This window comes from Rhynchophorus ferrugineus, unplaced genomic scaffold (assembly GCF_030347505.1).
Source record: "Rhynchophorus ferrugineus isolate W39M unplaced genomic scaffold, kcgeb_rfMv2 rfM4, whole genome shotgun sequence".
Taxonomy (NCBI): Eukaryota; Metazoa; Arthropoda; class Insecta; order Coleoptera; family Curculionidae; genus Rhynchophorus; species Rhynchophorus ferrugineus.
Window position 1 is genome coordinate 21,142,351 of NW_027472583.1, and position 23,175 is coordinate 21,165,525.

The 23,175-nt window shown below is 30.3% G+C and overlaps 1 protein-coding gene across 1 annotated transcript in view; it reads left to right on the top strand.

Annotated features, from left to right (window-relative positions):
• The window catches only part of LOC143196062 (pyrokinin-1 receptor), a 250,893-nt gene that overhangs the window by 219,269 nt on the left and 8,449 nt on the right, over positions 1–23,175 (top strand). The window contains exon 5 of the mRNA XM_076403647.1: positions 7,655–7,839. Coding sequence (XP_076259762.1) covers positions 7,655–7,839 — 185 coding nt within the window. The remainder of the gene's footprint in view (positions 1–7,654; positions 7,840–23,175) is intronic.

Genomic DNA, 23,175 nt, shown 5'->3' on the forward strand with positions numbered 1-23,175 from the left:
AACAGTTTAGAAACATTGCTATGGAAATGCTGATAACACATGTTAACTTTTTGAGAGTAACAGAAATTTTTCTAAAATTTTTAAATAATTTTATATATCTTAGAGATAAACATAAAATATATATTGAAAGGTTATTCTGTCAGAATAGGCCATAAATCTGATATCTAATAAAAGAACAATATAAATGAAAATTTAACAATGAACTATCAATTTAAACTTGACAGGCACTGGTTAGAGAAAAAAATTGCAAAAAAAACAAATTTCTAGAGTTAAATTTATTTGTTCTAATAAACAATTTTGGATAACTCTTCTAATCATGTGACATTGAGTCAAAATATTAATTACAAACAAATATTAACAAAATGCGCATGATCCCCTATTATAATCTAAACAAGTCGAATTTTCGTGTCGCCTTTTTCACAAGTCTTATTTATATTAATTTTTTTTACCCTATTCATCATAGCTCGTCATGTTTCATGGCCAAACTAGATTTCATGGCTTTTTATGTTTTCTAGGCTTCCTCTTAATATTCCTAGTATATGATGTATCTTCTAAAGCCGATCGCAACCTGAACTAAGTTTAGTAGCTCTTCTTCTATTCTTTTCTATAACCACAGTCGATCTAAACCAGCGAACCAAAACCGTTAAATTTTCCAGTTTAGTTTAAATACTATTTTTCAACAACGGTTACAAAATTAACTCTTATCGACTTTAAATATGTTATGTTAAAGTTAAAAATGTTAAATGAAAAGATTTAAAACAGAAAAATTATATTTTTTTTAAATACTATATTAACTTAAAGAAAGAAGACGCGACTTGTTCGAAAGAATCGAAATAGTGGATAGTCGCAAAGCAATCAAAACAGTCTATAGTAAAAAAACTAGCGACTGAAAATAGTAATTACTATTTTTAGTCAAATACACGGTTCGACTGTTTTTATCCATTCGTGATGTCAGACGAAGATGTACAATTCTTTCCTGTACAAATTGTGAGAGAGGAAAGGACGGAGATAATTGCTTAATGCAGTTAATTCTAAAGGTGCTTATTCAATTATTTCCAATGGTAGTATAAGAGTGACTGAGATGTATATATATTCCATCACGTACTAACTTTAACAAAGAAAAGGAAAAAAATAATTATTGAATATTACTAAAATACAAAAACAAATTTAATTTTAAAGGAAGTAGAGTTACATTTACACTTGAATGTTCTGTGGATCTGTAAAGGGTAATGGATTTTTTTCTATGGAATGTAATAATACCCCACAAATGTTTTATCGTATTTTAGTTGCTATTTTCAAATAATATACTATAATAGATATAGGCAATATAATAGAACTCAAACAAAACATAAAAATTAAAGGTGTACAATAACCAGAAATACTAAATAAAAATTAAACATATACCCAATCATATCAAAATCATGACATAATTCAAAATGATCCCACAATAACTACTAGAACTTTTTGAAATATTTTTTAATAAAAATCGAAAGAGTAATCGAAATATTACCTATTATTGCCATAAAAACAGTCAAAAGTATTTTAAAAAATATTGTTCCTAAATACTGCTATATTAATATACAACATATTGTTATTTACAAGCAAACTACCAAGAAAATCATAAAACTATATATATATTACATAGAAATCTATGTAAGCATAAATTGGGTACATTTTTGTCAAGGTCGCGTCTAAGACGACAGAGCCAGAACATTAAAAATCAGTCGAATGAAACTAGTACAAGCAAACATAGTAACTAAAAGTATACGACTGAAACAGTCTATATTAAACAGTAGTTAATTACTAAACAGTCGATAGTCGATTTCAGTCGATAGTTGTTCCCAACACTAGTTTTTACCTATTAACTACTAAACCAAAAGTCACACATTCCCCCGATTCCTCGGATACGCAGTCCGTCCTAAATAAAGAACCACAGGGATGTACATGGCCGTTGTCCTATCTAATATATTTTGTTTTTATTCGAAATGACGCTGTTTTCAGCGAATTTTCCATGATATCCCTGTATGAAATTACTTCAATCCACCTTTGGTGGCCGTACGCCTAATACAAGCTTCTGTCCAAATATAGTCAGTCTGTCATTGCTGGCCTTAACCCTGAATTCTGATGCTTCCCAGGAATTCACGGACTAGGGATGTTTCTTAAGGCATGGATGTTTCTACTTGTAATTCTTTATGGCTAATGATCTTTGAGTACATTCAATCCACCTTTTGTGACCTAATTGCTTCATCTGCTACACTTTTGCCTGAACGACAAAAACAAGTGCTTCGAGTAATTACGGAAATAAATCCAGCAGCAAGCTGTCTTATTTTCTTCCTAATTAATTTGATTAATAGAATGAATTCGAAAGACAACAGTCTTATGATCTCCTCAACATCATTCCAACTGTACCAATTATGGAATGTAAAAAGGTTCAAAACAAAAAAAAAACATTTACCTTAAAATACTATTTTATTTTATGGAAAAAAGATGCGACTTGTTGAGAGGCGATACAGAACGTCATTGGAGATAATTTAGGTTTCATCTATCATAAATCAAACCAAACCGTTAGGTTAACTTTTTTATACTGGGATCAAATCGGTAATTTCAACTAATTTTGTTACTATTGTTCCTGTTCAAAGAATTGAGACAATATAATTGATATTTGATGCTTTCTAATATGGTGAAACAAAACCACTAATATTGAGACTAAGATGAAGGCCAACCTCACTGAGTTACCTGAGAAAAGCTTTGAAACGACAGAGTGTCGATCGGTATACGTATGCGTTTCTCAGTGGTCGATAAGTCCATAAGTCTTTGAATTTTATTTTACAGTGCCCATATGATCACTTTATCTTTCATCATACCTATAACTTATCTATCAATAAACATTTTCTTTCTCTAATCATTTGTTATATACCATTTCTCCAAGATATTTTTATAGCCCTGTCCAATTTTGTTGGCTTTGAAACTATTTTCTGAAATAAACCGCAGGCCTAATCCATGTTTCGTAGATTTTTATGTGTTCTATAGTCGTAGTCGATATAATTAGCATCGAAATCATATTCTGAAATTCTTCATCCTATACTATACCAAAATCAAACACTTATAGCACATATGTTAAATATATGAAACATTATTCATCGAGTGTCTCGAAAAGCTTGTTTTAAAATCGATTGTCTGTATAGCAGAATTAAATAAATAGAAATTTTAATTACTTGGCCTTCTAGAAATTGAAATTTTAATTACAATCTGCCATAATCCCTCAAACTAGACGCAGTCAATTTTATTCACACACAAATACCAGGCAGGCGGGCGTTCAGTAAAAAGAGATTATATTGGTTTAAATAGATGCCCCATTGAATAGAAAGGTTTTAGTTATATTGAAGAAACTTTAAAATAATTATCGTTTATCTATTATGCTCTATGTTTTTTTTTGTTTTTATGTTTTTCTATTATGCGTTATACCTCAAAATACTCGGTTATTCAGTATATTCGAGAAACACCATTATTATATTTCGACAAACCGCATTGGGCATTAAATTCGACGTAATATATTACGTACTTCGACTGTTTCATTGGAGTGATATGTAATGTCTATTCAAAGTTTATTTGTTTATGCGTCATCGAAATTTGTGACGTCAAAACGTCGCAATGTTGCCGCATCAACTATGAATTTTTGTTCAGTTTGGGTCAAAGCCAATATAACAAAATTCTAAACTATATAAAATAATTAAACAAAAATATTGTTATCAAATATAATTTATTTTAACATTAGAGTACATGTATTCCAAATATTATAGAAGGACTTAAAACTACCATTAAGAACTCAGGTAGTTTGTAGGTTCGAATTGTTTTATTATATTTACATTGAACTTTTTTCCACACCACCCATGATATAGAGTTCTAGGCACATATTTTTAAGTAGTGGTATCCCCTGGAGGCGTGGATTAGGCTAATTAACAATTATATATCAAAGTATCTTGTTTTCATTCGAGAGCATATTTACCTTTTTACGTTTAGTTCTTGTTTCCTTCCATGGTGTGTTTCCTTGTCAAGTCGGTTTGATATCACAGTATTTTTTTTATTTCTTCTGCTACTACCTGTGTACACGATTCTTGAAAAAATCTTTAAAATGGTTACAAAATTGATGTTAATAATTCATAATATTTTCTATTTGGCCTATATGTCCTTTTAACTGTTGATTATTTTCATGGCTTATTTTATGGCTTCAAATAATCTTTATCTTTTACCTTAGCTTTGGGAGATTAGAAAAGAGTATTATCATGGCCTTAACACCAGTAACGTCAACAGGCGCTACTTAGGTTTATTTTCGCGTCCCAGAATTCGTCACTGCACTGTCAAATTGACCGATGAGTTTCTCATTAAGGGAGGAAGTCCACCACTGTGCGTCGAATGTGAATCCTTACTGTCAACTGAACACATACTAATCGAATGCCGATACAGCTCGCAAAGACGGTTGATAAACCTGGGAGGGAAGATGGACCAATGGCTTAGGCTATTACTAGAAATATAATAGTGTGCATCTACGCAATATCACACATGTTCGTTTGAATTTTTTGTACCTTGTATCCTTATCACTGTTATGAATTATGCGACCATTATACTGTAGCATTCATATATTTCTGTATTTGTATGCTTTTACATGTTTTGCTTGTCATCTTGTAACATACTTGTAATAATATTGTATACTTTAACTGATACTGTAAATGTGTTGTATACTGTATATCTGTAAATAGGCCCTAAATAGTCTCGGAGGCTGATGGGTCTATAAAATACAAATTTTTTTTTTTTTTTTTTTTTTTTTTTTATAATTATATACATTGTTACTAGTCGTTGCCGACTAACCTACAATTTGTCCTTATAATAGCTTAAATCTAGGTATATATCTAATAGGACTCATCAGTCCTACATAGTCTCTAGCATAATAATAATTGTTTTAACACTTTGAGTTTTTTCTAATGCACCTCACTGCACTACACTACAACACACTACACAAGTTCAAATGGTTTGGTCCTTTTGAGTCTGCGTCCGGTTTTGGTGTTATCCAAGAGTTGTAATACTTCGAAATTAACATGAGAGTGAAGTCTCTCCTCATGTCTCTTTGCAATTCTTTTAATTTCTTGTTTGACAGTCGGTATCTGAAGATCTCGATGTAAATAAATGGTCCGATAATATCTGGGTGCACCTACGATGCTTCTTAGGACTTTGTTCTGGAAAACTTGTATTAGATTTATGTTGCTTTTTGCGGAACATCCCCATAATTGTATTCCGTATGTCCATATAGGTTTTAATATTTGTTTATATAGAAGTAATTTATTATGTATAGTTAATTGAGATTTTCTTCCAATTAGCCAATACATTTTTCTATATTTTAACTCAAGATCTTTTCTTTTCTTTTTGACATGTTCCTTCCACCGTAGTTTTGCATCAAGTGTCATTCCGAGATACTTAGCATTATTGCTGTATGGTATGACAGTGTGGTTTATGGTCAATGGTGTATGCGCGGCCTGTTTATAGGTGAATTGAACATGCACAGATTTGTTTTGGTTAATTTGTATTTTCCAGATTTGGGTCCATTTATTTATAGTGTCAGTAGCCTGTTGTAGGTTTCGGGTTGCTTCTTCGCTATTGTTTCCGACAGCAAGAATAGCAGTATCATCAGCAAATGTAGCCATTGTGATGTTTTCGATTTGTGGTATATCACATGTATAAAGTAGGTACAGAATTGGCCCCAGTACACTTCCTTGTGGTACACCTGCTTTAGCTTCTTTTATTGTAGAGTAAGCTTCCTCTTGTTTCACTCTAAACATTCTGGCTGTGATGTAAGATTTTAATAGTTCGGTGTGTTGCTTCGGTAACATTTTCTGTAGCTTATGGACGAGGCCTTTGTGCCATACCTTGTCGAAAGCTTGTGCTACATCTAAGAATACAGCTGAGCATACTTTATTATCTTCATAGGCTTTTTCAATAACATCTGTTATTCTATGCACTTGATCAATCGTTGAATGTTTGGTAATAAACCCAAACTGGTGTGTTGGTATTAGGTTTTTTCTCTCTATAATTGGTTTTAATCTTTTCAAGAGGAGCTTTTCAAATACCTTAGCTATCATCGGTAACAGTGAGATAGGTCGATAAGCTTTTATATCATTTGGTGATTTTCCAGGTTTTGGAACCATTATTATTTCAGCCATTTTCCAAACGTCTGGGACATATTTCAGTCGAAATGCTGCATTGATTAAGTTAGTGAGCTTTATAATACCCTTTCTTGGCAGATTGTGCAGCAATTGCCCTGTTATTAAATCATAGCCTGGTGATTTATTTGGCTTGATGTTAGTTTTAATAACGTTGGTGACTTCTTTCGGCGTTGTTAATTGAATTGTCGAATTTTCGCCGTCTATGTCCGGTAAAGTATGTTCAATTTCACTTTCGTTTGGTTTGAAAGTTTTCTCTAAATGGTCAGCGAATGCTTCTGCTTTCTCCAGGTTGCTGCGTGCCCAACTTCCATGCATGTTTCTTATCGGAGGACTATGTAGACAGGATCGTTTTAGGTATTTAGTGGCTTTCCAGAGCGAATAGTCTGTGTTCTTGTCATCTGTTAAATTTCGTAGATAGTTATTTATGGAATTGTTTTTAATTTCCAAAATTTCCCTCTTCAACCTTTGTGTTATGTTGTTTAAGATATTCTTATTTTCAGGTGTTCTATTTTGCTGCCATTTTTTCCGTAGTTTTCGTTTTTCAGCTACCATTTCCTTGATTTCTTTCGGGTAATTTATTCCTTTGGTTGAAGTTTTAATTTCTGGAGTGTTATTCCAAGCAGCCTGTTGGATATCTGCAACGAATTTTTCGGTTTCATAATTTAATTGGTCTTCTGTCTTAAGGGGAACATTTAGTTGAATTCGATTGTTTATTTCTTCAACAAATCCTTCCCAGTCTGTCCTCTTGTTGGTTAATGTTGGATTTTGTTGTTTTCTTATAATGTTTTCACTCAGCGTCAAAATCACAGGTGTGTGATCTGAACTTAAGTCAAAATTTTCTTCAACTTCCATGTAATTAGTGGTTATGTTTCTAGCTATAAAGAAATCTAACAGGTCTGGAGTTTTCTCTGGATCGGTAGGCCAATAAGTTGGTTTTCCTGTCGATATGAAACTGCACCCTAGCTCAGCAGCTGCTTTATGTAATTCATTACCTTTAGTTGTCGTCATTCTAGATCCCCATCTTGTATTTTTAGCATTGAAATCACCACCGATTATAAATTTTTCTCCTAGGTTATTTAGAACATTCAAGTAATTTTCTTTTTTTTGGTTGTATCTTGGAGGGCTATATATGGAAGCTAATGTAACCCTGTATTTGCTAGATATAACAGTTACTGCCGTTACCTGATTTTCTGCTAAACTGAGTCCGGGTTCTTGATGATGGCAAATATTATTTTTTATTATTATTGCACTTCCTCCTCTTGCTGTGTTAGCTGGATGAATGGTGTGGTAAAAGTAATATCCTCTAAATTTAATAAAGGATTCCTTTGTCAAATATAAAATACAAATAAATGAATAAATAAACTTGAAACTGCTCTATCAAAATTATTATACTGGAACAGTTGCTGCAATTAAAGACAGTCATTAATTACTCGTTCCAGGAAACATTCACCAGGTGCTGTGGACTCGGGGTACAACGCCCTAAACCTCAAAGACATTACTCAACCCTCTTGAAGAACGGCCGCAGTGGAAACGAGTCTACAGATTCGGCTAGAGATGATACAGTCCAAACTAATACCAGCTTGTCGCACAAAAACTCCAGCGATTCCTTTGGCGGATCCCTAAGGTAAGACTCAATCATTATTAGAAATTAGATGATAGTACACGATAGTCTGAAATATATTATCATCCCTACTGGATACAAGCCTCTTTCATAGTTTTCCATACTTTGTTACTGTTACATTTTTTATATCATCAATGCAACGTTCTAGTGGTTTTCCTTGATTAGAATTAATTTTGCATTGTCGCCATTATAACAACACGTTCATTCATATATCATCTCTTATTTATCAACAACGTGATTCGTTCGTGATTCGTGATGAGCTTTGTTCGCTATCTCTGGATATTCAAAATTTGTGACTCAGTTATCTATATTTGTCTGTCAATTCGAACTCGCAACCCTAGATAAAACATAGTTGTTACGTTCTCATATAATAAGATGTATCATGAAAAAGAAACATTTCAGAGGTGTTAATTTCCATACTTTTGAAGCATGTTTTTTTCTATTCCTTTTTTACACAATTCTTAGTTTTTTCAGGCATTGTGTAGACGCACCTCCATTACACAATTTTAACATCCATATATTTTCTTGTTTTTAATCTTTTAAATACAATTTGTTGATTCATTTTAACTGATAGTATTCCGCCTCAGCGCCTATCTGGATAGCTGTCCTGGATCAACCCATGACTTTTGCACTTGAAATTATCACAGTAGATTCATCTTTCATTACCAGTTACAATATGCCACAGAAAACTTTTATTTTTGCTTGTAAAATAATGAATCCTCGATGTTGAAATGGTTCAAATAACGTTTTCAATGAGTTCGTGTGGTGGTCATTTTCATTACTTTTGAATCCTTTCTATAGTATGTAAATATCTGAAACCAACCGCTGCTAATCACTTTTGAATAAGCCTGTTTCATAATTTTCCATCCTGTATTCCTTGTGGCATTTCTTAATTTGCTAGTGTAACTATAACAATATTTCTATTCAAATAGCAACTCCCATATATTAATAATGTGGCCATCATTTTTCAGTACTCTATGTAAATATTAAAATAATTTAACTGAATCTTTTAATATTTTATATACTGTCCACTCAAAGTTAATTTTTAATTAACTTTGAGTTAATTTAATTTTTAATCAAATATTGAAATCGATAGATATCACCACTTGGGATGTGACGTTACTGATTATAATATATTAAAACTTAGCTATAGTCTTGATTATCCTTGACTATTTCTAGCTCAACTACTGTGAGAAAACTTCTAACTAAAATTCCTAACTACTATAAAATAACATTTTGAGTGCATGGATAAAAACAAAAACAAATACTAATTATTTTTATTTTTCCCTTATATTTAATTTAGTTATAGTTTTCGATAAAATATTACACCTTCATATATATCCTGCAGCACATATATAACCTTATGGCATATACTTTATATCAACACGGAATTATACCATGTATCATAGTATCGGCACCAGACTGGAAAATAGCTGAAAGAAAATTCTGATTCTCCTAGCTAAACTTTTATGGAGATTAAATATATATATTTAATATATCTGAAAAACAAAAATAATAAAATATATGGTTCAATATCCGGACATTTCGCAATAGTACAAAGTATAACATACAAAATAATGAAACTCTCTGAAAGGAAAATAAAAAACACGTGAAAGCAATTCACGATGTACTTCGAAAACCTTTATAGATCAGTGAAGGATTTCATAAAACGCACAATAGTTCGGATTCTGGAAGAGCTATGCTCAAGTTCAGCGTTAGGTAATAAAGTACGATATCAAAATTATTGGAATAAGAAAGTTATGTATAAAGCTCTTAGAAACAATTGAAACTTCATTGCAATCGAGTGTACGAGGATTAAGTTGAAATTATTGAGAACAAGACCTTTTAAAACATATATTTTATATAAATTAGTTATGTTATTATCTCTTGTTACAGTAACCATTTCCTCCATCTTAGTTTAAATCTTGATCAAAACCACTTTTCACTAGCCTGCACTAAGATTTTTCACATAAATTTATAAGTTACGAAATGTAAAATGTGAAAATAACAAAAAATTATTTTGACCCTTGTATGGCAACAGGTTCAACGGTAATACAAAACGATACTAAGAGTATAAATATATTCCAAACAAATCCCTATCTCTAGACATCACTCAATACACCTCTAGTCTTAACATTATACATATGGCCTTGTTCCTTCTGATGCATAGTCCGTAGCCAGGGTAGCATCAGTGGTACGATATAACACCTGCCCTTAAAGAAACCGCTAAGGGGCAGTATATGGTGGAACCCCATCCAAATATGACAAGAAATGCCGACCAATTACCAATCCAACATCACGCTGTCTTCTTTTCTAAATAAACTTAATATTTTCTTGAGAAATAAATTAAATGCAGTAATGTGAATGAGTTCACTTTATGAAACAGTTATAAAAAAATACGAAAATGATTACAGTTATGAAACCTATACTAAAATACTTTTAATTTACCTTATATTTCATTGGGATAATAGTGGCGACAAATCGACACTGACTTTCCAATCCAAATCTAATATAAACGCAATTTGTGGTTAGATATATAACTAACTAATATAATAGATATATAACTCTTCATATTACAATACCATACATATAGTTGTGTAATCGGAGATCTGTCGTGATTACTACAGACATGACAAGGCCTTTAATGCCAATTATATTAATAGTACTTCATTGTTGCTGATCAAGTTTCGATCTAAGCAATTTAAAATAATATAGCCAACAATTTTGTTTAATGGAGATCGAATTACAGCCATGCTTATTTACTAATTAGTAATCACTAACAAACATCTTTCATTAAAACTCTGCCACTCGAATCTGGTAGGGCCAATAATTTTTTGTTAATTTTTTTTCATGCAGTTAAAAAGATATTATTATTCATTATAAACTATATTTGATTTTAATTTGCATAATTGGCTAGTAGAAAATTGTTAAATTTAATCAGATAAATTAGTCTCCCAGATACCAACTTCACCGATAGGTATTAAGTATTGCGTTAATTGAATGTGTATAAAATGATCTATCAAAATAAATCTGCAAAATAATCCTATTAAGCACACAAGGTTATTAGATTTCTGCCCTGACCTCGCTCCCCAAAGCCTCTTCGTAGAAATACAGGAAGACTGATTAAAATATCATTTGAACGATTCTTCGTTTATTTAATTTTTAACCGAAAGAGGATATATATATATATATATATATATAAATATTGTAGACAAGTCCTTCTATGGTGTAACTGTTAACGCGTTTAGCTTCCAAGCGAACGTCGCGAGAACTATAACTTTTTGTTATTGTTTTGTTAGAACAATTGTCATATCACCTAGGCTAGGTAGCGGAGCCCAGGGCCTCTCCTTATTTTTAATCATTGTTTCTTTATTCCTATTTTGCCTCACACATTAAAAAATAATCAAGATTTCTAACACAAAAAAATTAATTTAAAATAAAATATGTACATAATAATCGTTGTAATAACTAAATAAAAATAAATAAAAACCTTATTTAACCTATCTACTACACGTAGTTTATATTCTACTATACACACAAATTTAGCTAATACATACCTTAGCCTATTTGTCTCTTTGCAATATTACCTACAACCAACTGACTACTTTGAAGCCGGTGCCGAGCCCAAATAACGCAAAAATAATAATATAATTTTGTGATATATACAAAAAATAAATTACCAACAAGACAAATCTAAATTAATATAACTGTTTGGGTTCGGTGAGTTCCTTATTTATTATTTGAAGTCGGTTCAATTTTTTCGTTAAATTTTTTTATCTTTAGTATTCAGTCGAATAACGAATAATAATTTCTTTTATCAAGAAAATATATCGAATATTGTTTGTATTAGTGTGTTATTACTAATCGTTGCCAACTAAGTCACAATTTGTCTCTACAGTGATATAAAAATTAAGGAACTTACCTAGAAAGATACATTGGCCTTTACTTAATAAAATAAGAGTTAGTAGCACTTTTCATTGCTTTTTTTTTCATTTAATACACTTCTCTACACGAGATCACTATACATATTGGTTCTTTTGAGTCTGCATCCTAGTTCAGTGTTATCCAAAAATAATGTTTGGTGTTAACATATAAGTGAGGTCTTTCCTGATGTCTTATGAATATCTTAATTTCCTCTAGGACAGTTAGAATCCAAATGTATCGGTGTAAGTAATTGTTCTTATAGTATCTGAATTACTTGTATTATATTCATATTATTTCTCAAAAAACATGCCAATAACTGAATTCCCTAGTAACAACTTATTATGTATAAATAATTTTGATTTTCTTCTATATAATTAAAATATTTTTTTAATTTAGATTTGGGTTCTTTCTTTTCTTCTTCTTATGCCCCTGACAATAAACTTTAACAACAAGATTTATCTCAAGATAATTTGTGATTGATTGTATCTAATAGTAAATAATGAAATGTCATCAACAAATATATCCGCAGTAACATTTTGTATTTATTCTATGTCCTATGTATCAAATTGGTAAAAATAGGACCAAAACACTTCTTGCAAAACACCTGCTCTCAGTTCTTTTATTGTTGATTAGACTTCTTCTTATTTAACTGTATCCTGGCTGAGATGTAGGAGTTTAAGAGAAGAGAAGAGTTTATAGAAAGAGTTTACTTATTGATATGGTAATCTTTTATGTAGTGTATGCATTTTCATATCCTTGATGCCTAAATTTATCACAGAAGGTACTACGTCTAAGAATATAGCTGAGCAAACGTTTTCTCTCCGTAAGGTTTTTCAATTATGCCTGTGATACCTAGTCGGTTGTTAAATGTTTGTTCATAAAATCAAAATAATGTGCAGGTCTATCTCATATAGTTCAATAGAATTATTTTATAGTTGTGTTTTTAATTAATTCATTTATTGATCATTTTCGATATGATATTGACTTTGTGTTCCTTCCTGTGTCCTGTATGACGTTAAATATAAGGGATTTCTAAAAAAAATGTAAATTAAAAATGTCAACATTACTATGGTAGGACCCTCGAAAAGTAATAAGTAATAATTTAAGATCCAGGAAAGTTGTTTAGAGTGAAAAGAAATAATATCACGATATTTAGTCATGGTAACGCGATTTAAACAATTTTTCTTCAAAAATCACTTATATATCGAATTCCATCTTAGTAAAATTTTAAAGTGAAACGAAATAGTTACGCTGCAAACTAAACCAAAAAAACAAATAAAACTTGGATCAAGTCTAGATTACTTCCTATATTTCCTCAATATTCACATTAGTAATGTAGTGATATTGTTAATATCTATGGTTTTTCATCGATCTGGAATCACTGGATGAAATCAGTAATATATAACTTAAAATTTATAAATTATTTTAATTCTCAGTATAATTTCGATTAGTTACAATAAAGAATATTTTTCATTTATGTAGTAGATGAGTTTATGTAGTATGAAGTTTAGCAAATGCCACTTAATGAGCACATAAACTGACTGCATCAAAATTTTTAAATTAATTAATTAAATCTTCTAATTTTGAGTATATTATTGTGAAAGGTAAATTGAAATGACGTTGATTTTTTAATTATACTACTATTTATTGTATTACGAAGGAATTATTACGCAAAAATTACATAAGATTTCGAGTTTATCTCACTTACATTCCATTAGCATTTGACAAATATTTTACCGATGATTTAATATTAAAAATTAATATAATGTATGAAACGATATCTTAACAAACAACTAATAAATGCGGCTGTATATTCTTTGCCAGACAAATTTATAAGTTAATTACGTGTAACAAAATGTAACTTGCAAATTCTCATTTATGTATTCATAAATTCATTTATGTATTAATATAATTTTTATCTTTTATATATATTTTTCACCCAAAATATATATTGAAAAACAATAAATTTAATAAAAAACCACGTTATTTGATAAAAGAACAATTTCTTTGCCTACATTTTTAAATAAAATTGCATAATTCTTTACTTCATCATCCACTACTCAATCTTTACAAATTTTTCACCGATGATTTAATATAAAAATTTAATATAATGTATGAAACGATATCTTAGCAAACAACTAATAAATGCGGCTGTATATTTTTTGCCAGACAACTTGATAAGTAAATTACATGTAACAAAATGTAACTTACAGATTCTCGGCGTGAAACGAACCTAAACCCTCACAAATTTTGTAGATGTATCGCTGGGTTATGCTAATAATCAAATGTAGTCAAGAAAATCAATTTTCCACAACTCCCACAGCTGAAATCCCTTCGGAATAATAAAATATATACTACACAAGGATGAGTTCCTAACATGAGACAAATCAGCAAGGAAGATAAGTCGACCCGTATCAAAACAAGAAACATTAAAACCCTAACAAATCGGACAATTTTCATTCCAAACACGCATATAAAGGAAATGAACCCGTTTCCTCAGCTAAACAAAATCATTTGGGAGTATAAAAACCAACATTGATATACTCGAAATGTAAAGATTACAACAAATACTAAAATACACTGCAGTTCAACCTAAAAACATGTAGAACCATCATCAGTAAATGCTTGTGCCGTTTTGTTTAAGGGCATCAAACAATTTATGACGAATTTTTATTGTCACTAATAATCTGTGTGTCGATATTCGACCACAATATATAAAGTCAATCATGTTTCGCGGATAATAAAGACAATAACTTAAATATGATATGTTAATATCACTAAAACTTGTTTTGGCAGTATTTTTAATATAAGACATTATATATTTGATAAATAACATTAATTGCCGTAACAAATGTCTATATAATAAAATACATGCAAACTGTCACAAAAACTAACACTCACTGACCTTTGTTAAATGGAATTTAAAGAAATCTAATCGATTAAAAAAGTTCTCATAATCAACAAAATATTAATAAGTTTAAATTTCTACACCATTACATTATAACTAAAGTATAATGAGTAAGATTGGTTTCAGAACTACAACAATTTGAGAACATGTTATAATCATAAACATGGAGTAATATATATTTGTATATTAATTTAAAAAATAACGAACACAACTGGGCACTTTACTTTTTACAATATAGAAATCATATTAAAGTAATATATTTATAATCATTAAATGAACTATTCACTTCTCAAAACTTAGGTCTATAAAGTAAATAAATAAAGTAATTGACAGAATGTTAAATTATTATGTAGTTATATATTTTATTGCATTAATCGTTAAACATCTATATATTTATCAGCGGTTTAAAATATTTGCCAAATTACTGTTAATAATTCATAATTTCTTCTAATTGTCCCATTTGTTCCATCTAGGCAATTTATGTTATTAGTTTTACTTTATCTACATAATTTCATTTCTTCATTTATGTATTAATATAATTTTTATCTTTTATATATATCGTTCACCTAAAATATATATTGACAAACCATTAATTTAATAAAAAACCATGTTATTTGGTATCACTTTATCTACATATTTTCATTTCTTCACTTATGTATTAATATAATTTTTATCTTTTATATATATTTTTCACCCAAATATATATTGACAAACAATAAATTTAATAAAAAACCACGTTATTTGATAAAATAATAATTTCCTTGTCTACATTTTTAAATAAAATTGCATAATTCTTTACGTCATCATCCACTACTCAATCTTTAAAAGAGTTTATTTGTTTGTTTAAAATTTGTTTATTTCAAACTATCACTTTATGAATTATTCTGGATTCTCACAATTACAAATCTTTAAATTAAAATTTTAAATATTTAAGCTCATCTTTAATTTGTCTTGTATGGTTTTCCTTAATCTATTGTTTTCCATTTTGTCTCGTGTCCCACATAAGGACTATAACTCGCCAACAAATAAGAAATTAAAACCTTCATTTTAACTCTTGATGCACAAATTTATTTATTTGTTATTTGTAATATTTGTTTACGGCTTTGTTATGAAATGCATTCATTAATAAAAACTGAAATGGGTTGGAAGTTAATACCAATATAATAAAATTTACAGAAAATCGATCTCGATTCTCTCAAAAAGGGAGGCGAAATTTTCACTAAGCCGATTAATATATAGAAGAAGATTGTCAATTTCTATCTATTCCATTACTACTTTCATCGCTCGGTATATCATCAGTTTCAATTTTAATAGAAGGCGGAGGAGGAGGCATATCTTCAGTATGAAATTTTGGATTTTCTTCTCGAAATCTATCCTATATCAGTAATGCAAAAGTAACAATCATTGTTTTGATTACTAGTTTCGCGATGTAATATCAAATACTGTTTTGAAAATAGCATACATGCTTTGTTTCCATTCAGTCATGACAGGAGGGTAACGTGATACACAATGCGCCAATATTTTAGAAAACACGAAAACATTTAAAATGTAGGGTCACATAGATAACAGAAAATTTAAAAACACTACATTATCTAGAACTCATCAAGTTTCATTGAAAATGTTTTGAAGAAGAAGCCTTTTGAAGCCTTTTTTGGAAAACTAATTCCGTTATAAAGCCATTGTGTTGGCTCTTAACAGAGTTTATCATGCAGAATCAGCACGCAACTCTAGGGGTACCGGCTATCGAGAAAACATAGATATTTCGATAGATCGATATTTCGTTTTCAATATCTATAGAAATATATGTATATATCGATATATCGAAGAAATATAGAAAAAAATATTGGGTATTACGAAAAATATATAGATATTTTCAAGGAAAAATACATATATATATATATATATATATATATATATATATATATGAATATATATAATGATTTATATACACTTTATGGTATTTTAGTTAAATATTAGTATATTTAACCAGAATAGCTTTTTTATAAAACTGTTTTAAACATAAAATAAAAACAGGTCTCTATGCTTTGTAGGCAGAAAATGTCGACTCAGACAAACCGATAAAATATGTTGATGAGCAAATATCCAAAACTGCCTGTGAACTTAAATATTTATTTACTTTATGATTATAAATTATATTATACTTAAATTTTCACTGAAAATATGACAACCATAGAACTTAAAGGACAAAAATATATTTTCAGTAATAAAGTCCTCGAACTTTTATTAAATCTTGTTATAGCACATATTGCTTCCAACTAAACGTACAAGAAACAAAATCAGTTATAAAGATCGTATGACAATTACAGCACGGGACCTGATACTGACAAAAAAAAAGAAAAAAAAAGAGAAATGCGGGCAATTACCTCCTTGTATTATTTCGAGTTTCTTTCCATCTAGATAATATCGAAATAAAGAAAAATACAGAAAAAAGTTACAACAGTTACAGTTAAATATCTGTCTCTTGTTATTTACCTTTTTCTGGTTCAACATCACAAATATACAATCATATTGACTAAATATTAAAAAATCTCAGCAAAAAGGACAAAACATAGAGAATATTTTATTCTCAAAGTAATAATAAAGAAATAGTATATAAAATAGTAGATTGGGTATAGCAGTATTTATAAATAATTTCTTATAGATTATTTATATCATAGGATAAAATTATTTCATTTCATATATAGGGTGTCCTAAAAATATACAACAAATAAAAACAAAACAATAACATGGATTTTTAACAATAACATACATATAATGTTTATTCCATGCGCATCCCAAAATGCAGACGCCATAACCTTGCCAGCCGACTGTTGCGTTTTCCCACGCTTTGGAGCGGGTTTATCGTGTGCAGTCTACTCAGATGGCAGTCGATTGGACTTCGGAGCGAATTGATGGAGTCATGTATCACCCATTGTCACATATGGACGCAAAAACTCGGGTTTATTACACTTGATCATCTTCAAACATTTTATCAACACGCGAAATTCTTTTTTATCCATTTTTTCACAATAACAAAAGTTGCTTCACTCAAAATGCTATAATTCACAAACTAGTGATCCGACAGCTGTCAAATTTATACACCCATCTTCTGAGGGTTAGGGCTAACTAAAAAACATATGAATTTAATTCTAGTAGCACGATCTATGTGTCAGGCCGGAAACTTTTCAATTAATCTGTTACGGCTTTATTCTCGACGATTATTCTATCGATATCACAGACTGTAATCCATCGGGTTGAGATCCTGCAAGTAGGGAGGCCATTCTCCCGACCTGACGAAGTCCGGAAAATGGAAATGGTCTTGCGACGTGTTTGCCTTATGGGCCAGAACGGAGAGTCCTATTAGAACATACAATTCGCATCACCGAAGTGCTGCTGAGCCAACACGTAATGTCGCGAAGATACACTTTTTGATTGATTTTAACCCCTTGATTCACAAAAACGAGGGAGGTCTTGCTGCTGGCGCAAATTTCACCCCAGGCCTTGACGAACTCATCTATGAGGAGGTGAACTTTTGGAGCTTGTACACCTTGAGGTTGAGATCCTTTTTGGCTGTTGGATCAACCGACGACTTGCTCACTGGACGCCTTTTCTCAAGGAGATTCTCAAATTTGCTGCAGCCGCTTCTTGATGATCTTGCGGTTAGCAGAGGTGTTGGCAGTGTATTTTCTTCCACTTCTTGGACGCTGAACATCATGGCCAAGATTTTTGAAAGGATCGATGGCGTGAGAAATTGATCAAACGACAGATTGGCGTTTTCCTTGGCTCCTTGGCTGAAGAATCCGATGAAACAAAAATTAGTTTATTACGAACAGTACTTTTGTGTTAGGATAAATTAAACTTTCATGCAGTTTATTTGGGATTCATATTCATTTAGTTCTTCAGTAGATTGTGGCTTGTACTTATCTACGATTGACTTTGAAGATATTTCTACAGGTATCCTAGTTAAAATCAATTTTAGATCAAAAGATTTACAAAATGCTCTTATAAAACCGTTAAAATTGTAAAAGTTTCTCCATCATTTGTCATTTTCAAACCAGAAACAGAAATTATCTCCATCGAAAGAATCCTGACAATATATGTAATGCTGAATAATAATACTTTTCATTAATATTACTTATTTGTGGCAACCTGAACATTCAGATCGAACTGTACAATTTTCGAGATCGTTATTTGTTCTAATTGATTTGAATTTGACGAAGCCGAACAGAACAGGTGGGTTTTAGACATAATCGAGGATGCGTAGATAAAATGTTCGCACTACGCATTCAATTTAGGCAGTTTTGGAAGCTGTCGGAGTCTGTTTTCCTGGCAATTGACGGATCGACCGCTATTTTATATTTCGACGAAATCCATTTGAAGCAATGGGCAGGATTTCAAGTATTTGGGGTCAGAAACACAGGAGAAAAACTAGCGTTTACCACCAAAGTAACTGAATCGAAAATAAGTATTTCAATCAAGACTAAAATCAGCATCTTTATGTCCTACCTTTTCTCACCAATTCTTCTGTTTGATTCCGAGACTTGGAGTATGTGACCGTCTTTCTTAATGTCTTTCAAATGCGATGCTTGGGGCAAATCCTACATGTTTCTCTCCGAGGTCATATTAAAAATGAAATCATTCGTTTTAAGATGTCATAATCAGAGCACAGTTAAAGAATAAATTCAGAGGTGGAAGGTGCCGAATGAAAGGTGAACGAATTCCTCACAGACTTCTGTGGCGAAATAAACCTTGTGGGTGGAAGGCACAGCGAACAGCTCCGAAAAAACGTGGATTAAGATTATCGAAAACGATCTAAAAGATAGGAGTATTGACATTATCCGATTACATTATTGATTGATTTGAAAAAATCTGTTACCAAGAATCAATAGTGGAAACATATCACATTCAAGCTTTGGAGTTTAGATTTAATTTTTTAAATAGTTTTAATTATGACAATGATGGTAATTATGCTGCGAGTAGTAAACAAACTCGGACAATTAATTACAATAACTAATTGACATAGTTTTAACTTTAAAGCCCAAGAACTTGCTGAAGAAAAATTAAATAAAAACTAATCAATTAATTGTCTTAGTACAAATTGATAATTATTTTTATCAAAAGATATATGACAATATATGACAAAAAATACATGTGAGCGGATTACAACAATAATCTATATACCAAGTAATTTTTCGACATTTTTACCAGAATAAGCCTTTGTTCTACCTATTACTCCATTTATATTTAAAGAGATTATTAGCTCTGATGGAACATAGCAGTTCCAACTCTGGCTAAAGCGGATCGTAGATATGAAATGTGAACCCTAGTTGCGTTAGCTTAATGCAACGATAACCGATTATTTTACCTTGTTTTATTTTGATGTCATACATTTTTATTACTTTGAGAGAATAATTTAATCAATATCAAGATAAAGTAAAATTATTTATAAGTGCATTTTATTTTTATCATTGAAGCAATATATTCAGTGTCACAAATTAAATTATGTGTTAATAAATCAATTTAAATTTGATTAAATGTTATTAAATAACCCAATTCCCCTTTAAACTTCGTTTTGGGCTTCGAAAATATCTACGCATAATGAGTGTTGTAAACTCAACAAACAGAAGAAAGCACATTAATTAAATTCCAAACTAAGATACCCTTTAAATATCACTTTTAGTAGTAGATCAAGTCGCTACCCGATTAACAAGTAGTCAAACTTAAACTGACTACTTGTTAATCTGGACGATACAAAACTGGATCTTGATTGTATTCTAATCTAAAAATTTGAATTTGAATGAAAAAATGGTTTTTTTATATTTCCAAAATTTAAGTCTTATTTTATATTGAGTAGTTATTTTGACATTGATATTTCGTGTTTACTCACATATGATTAAAATAGTCACATGATATTATTTCTATAGATATTATTATATGCGTAGCTCTCAAAATTTTACTTATACAGTTTCTATTGTTTCTCTTTTTTTCTCTCAATTTTATTTATTTAAATTCACTATATTATTTTTCTGTTTGTTACCGTTTACCATAGACGCATTTAGATAGTTATTAAAATAGTTACATGATATTATTTCTATTTATAGCGTTCTCAGAACCATTTTTTTCTTTTTCTTCTTTTAAAAATAGGTGTAAGTCTCAAAATTTTACTTTTACAGTTTCTTTTATTTCTTTCTATTTTCGCTGTTTTATTTCTTTATATTCATTACATTATTTTTCGGTTTGTTATTATTTACTATAGATGCATTTAGATTATCATTAAAAGAACTAATCCATATAATACAATCTAAAATAGTAAACGTCTAAAAAAATGTAAAGTTCATTTCCACATCATATTACATTGCGATATACAGATACTAGAAGCACAATATCTGTTTATTGACTCTTTTATGAAAAATCAGTGAGTTAGCCATTTTTTATCTGATGAGAATATAGAATATTATATGTGTGGAAAACTAGAACAAGCGAAAATAATATTGTTATGAGAACAACAATCTGCAAAAAGTATGAGTTATGATTCGTGTGGTTTAATTTATTTCACTGATTGCCTTTAACGCTAGTCCCGAATGTTATATTATGGTGTTATATTGTTCTTGTAAATGTAACTGTTCAGCAATCACAATTTTATTCAACGAACATAACATATAACACCGAAATGTGCACTATGATTTTCAACAAAGAATGATCCATTTATTATTATAACAAATGGTCAGAATATTTAGGCTACATACATACTAGTTGACTCAAATTCATTCTAATGCAAAGTAAGAAAGGTTCAAATATTTTCCCCATAGGAAACAAATATACAGAAACTTATCTAAATATCGGAAATCCAAGTATGCTTACCACCAGTTGTCATTGATTTCGATGCACTAATCTTTTACAGTGCTGTAGGATTGCCCTTGATAACAATATCCAAAATTAGGTTCATCGATACACTATTTAAATAAGCCACGCCAAAAGTTCTTAAATTAAAATGTTCTAAAGAATTTTAACAATGTCCTGTTTTCACTTGATCAAAACGTCAGTTTTTAACACTTAATGTTATCAAAATCCGAAATATAAAAAAGAACACTCGTATTACATATTTATGGTCTATCACCCACTTGCTATTAGTACCCAATTGAAAGGATCATTACATAACAAAATTGTCAAACACAACTCTACCCAGCGAACTGTGAAAACATATTTTAAAAACATCTTTCCATTAATCAGATATAGGCAATGTCCAATCGTGACTCTATTAATCTTTGTCAGAATAGATCGATTTGTATTTATGTTTGCAAAAAAAAAGATATCCGACTTTTTATGCCATAATTTATTTTCAACCGCCTCCGGCTAGTTTCCAACCCGGAAAATTAAAGAAGTTATATTAACTAGAAGATAAACCAAAACGTAATTTATCAAATATTTTGTGTTCCAAACTGATATATCATCGATTTACATAGGATACTGAATGATCAATTTTATTCATCTATAACTCTCAAAATTGTATTTTTATAGTTTCTCTTATTTCTTCTTATTTTCTCTTTTTTATTTTTTTAAATTATTACGTTATGTCTGTACCTCTGCTTATTACTATTTACCATAGACTTTATTTATAGTACAATCTAAAATAGTGAATATTTAAAAAATTGATAGCTCATTATAACATCATATTACGTTGCCATAAACAGATACTATAAGCACAATATCCGTTTATTATTTATGTTTATGAAACACTGAAAGTTTGTTATTTTTTAAAATAATGTTTCTTAATATAAGTGTTCCAAGTTGTATGCAAAGTTGTAATTTTCCGTAAGTTATAGGCGGACAAATGTGCATTTCTACAAAGTTTTGACAATTCAGAAAGGAAAACAGTTTAACTATATGAGCATTATATGAGGGAACAATCCGTTCTTTCTTGTTACAAAATTATTTGTATTAACAAAAGTTCGCAGTAAAACTGGATAATCTATTAAATTGGTGGTTTGATAGTGAATTGGTTCTTCGTAAATTAAAATATGAAGACCATGTTTGGCAGGTATGTAGCAATTTTAAAATGTTGTGCATGTTGCTCGGACAACAAGCTGGGTTTACAAAATTCATTTACTTTTTGTGTCTATGAGATAGTGGAGACCAAGCTGGAATAAAAAAGTTGGCCGCCGATGGAACTTAAAGTTGGTAAAAGAATGACCTCCAAGAAACATCGATTCCTCCACATAAAGTTCTTTTACCACTGCTGCAAAAAACGTTGGGAATAATGAAGCAATTTTTAAAATAACTTCCCAAAAATGGAGATTGTTTAAAGTACATAGTTTCAAAATTTCCAGGCTTCTCAGAAGCAAATATGAAGAAAAATGTTTTCGTCGGACCAGACGTAAGACGTTTATTATAACTCATAATTCATAACCACCATGACGGATACTCAAAAAGAAGGATGAATTTCTTCTCTATTTTAAAAACACTAACCAGAAACAAATGGGTAAAAGAGCAAGCCTTAGGTTGCCTAG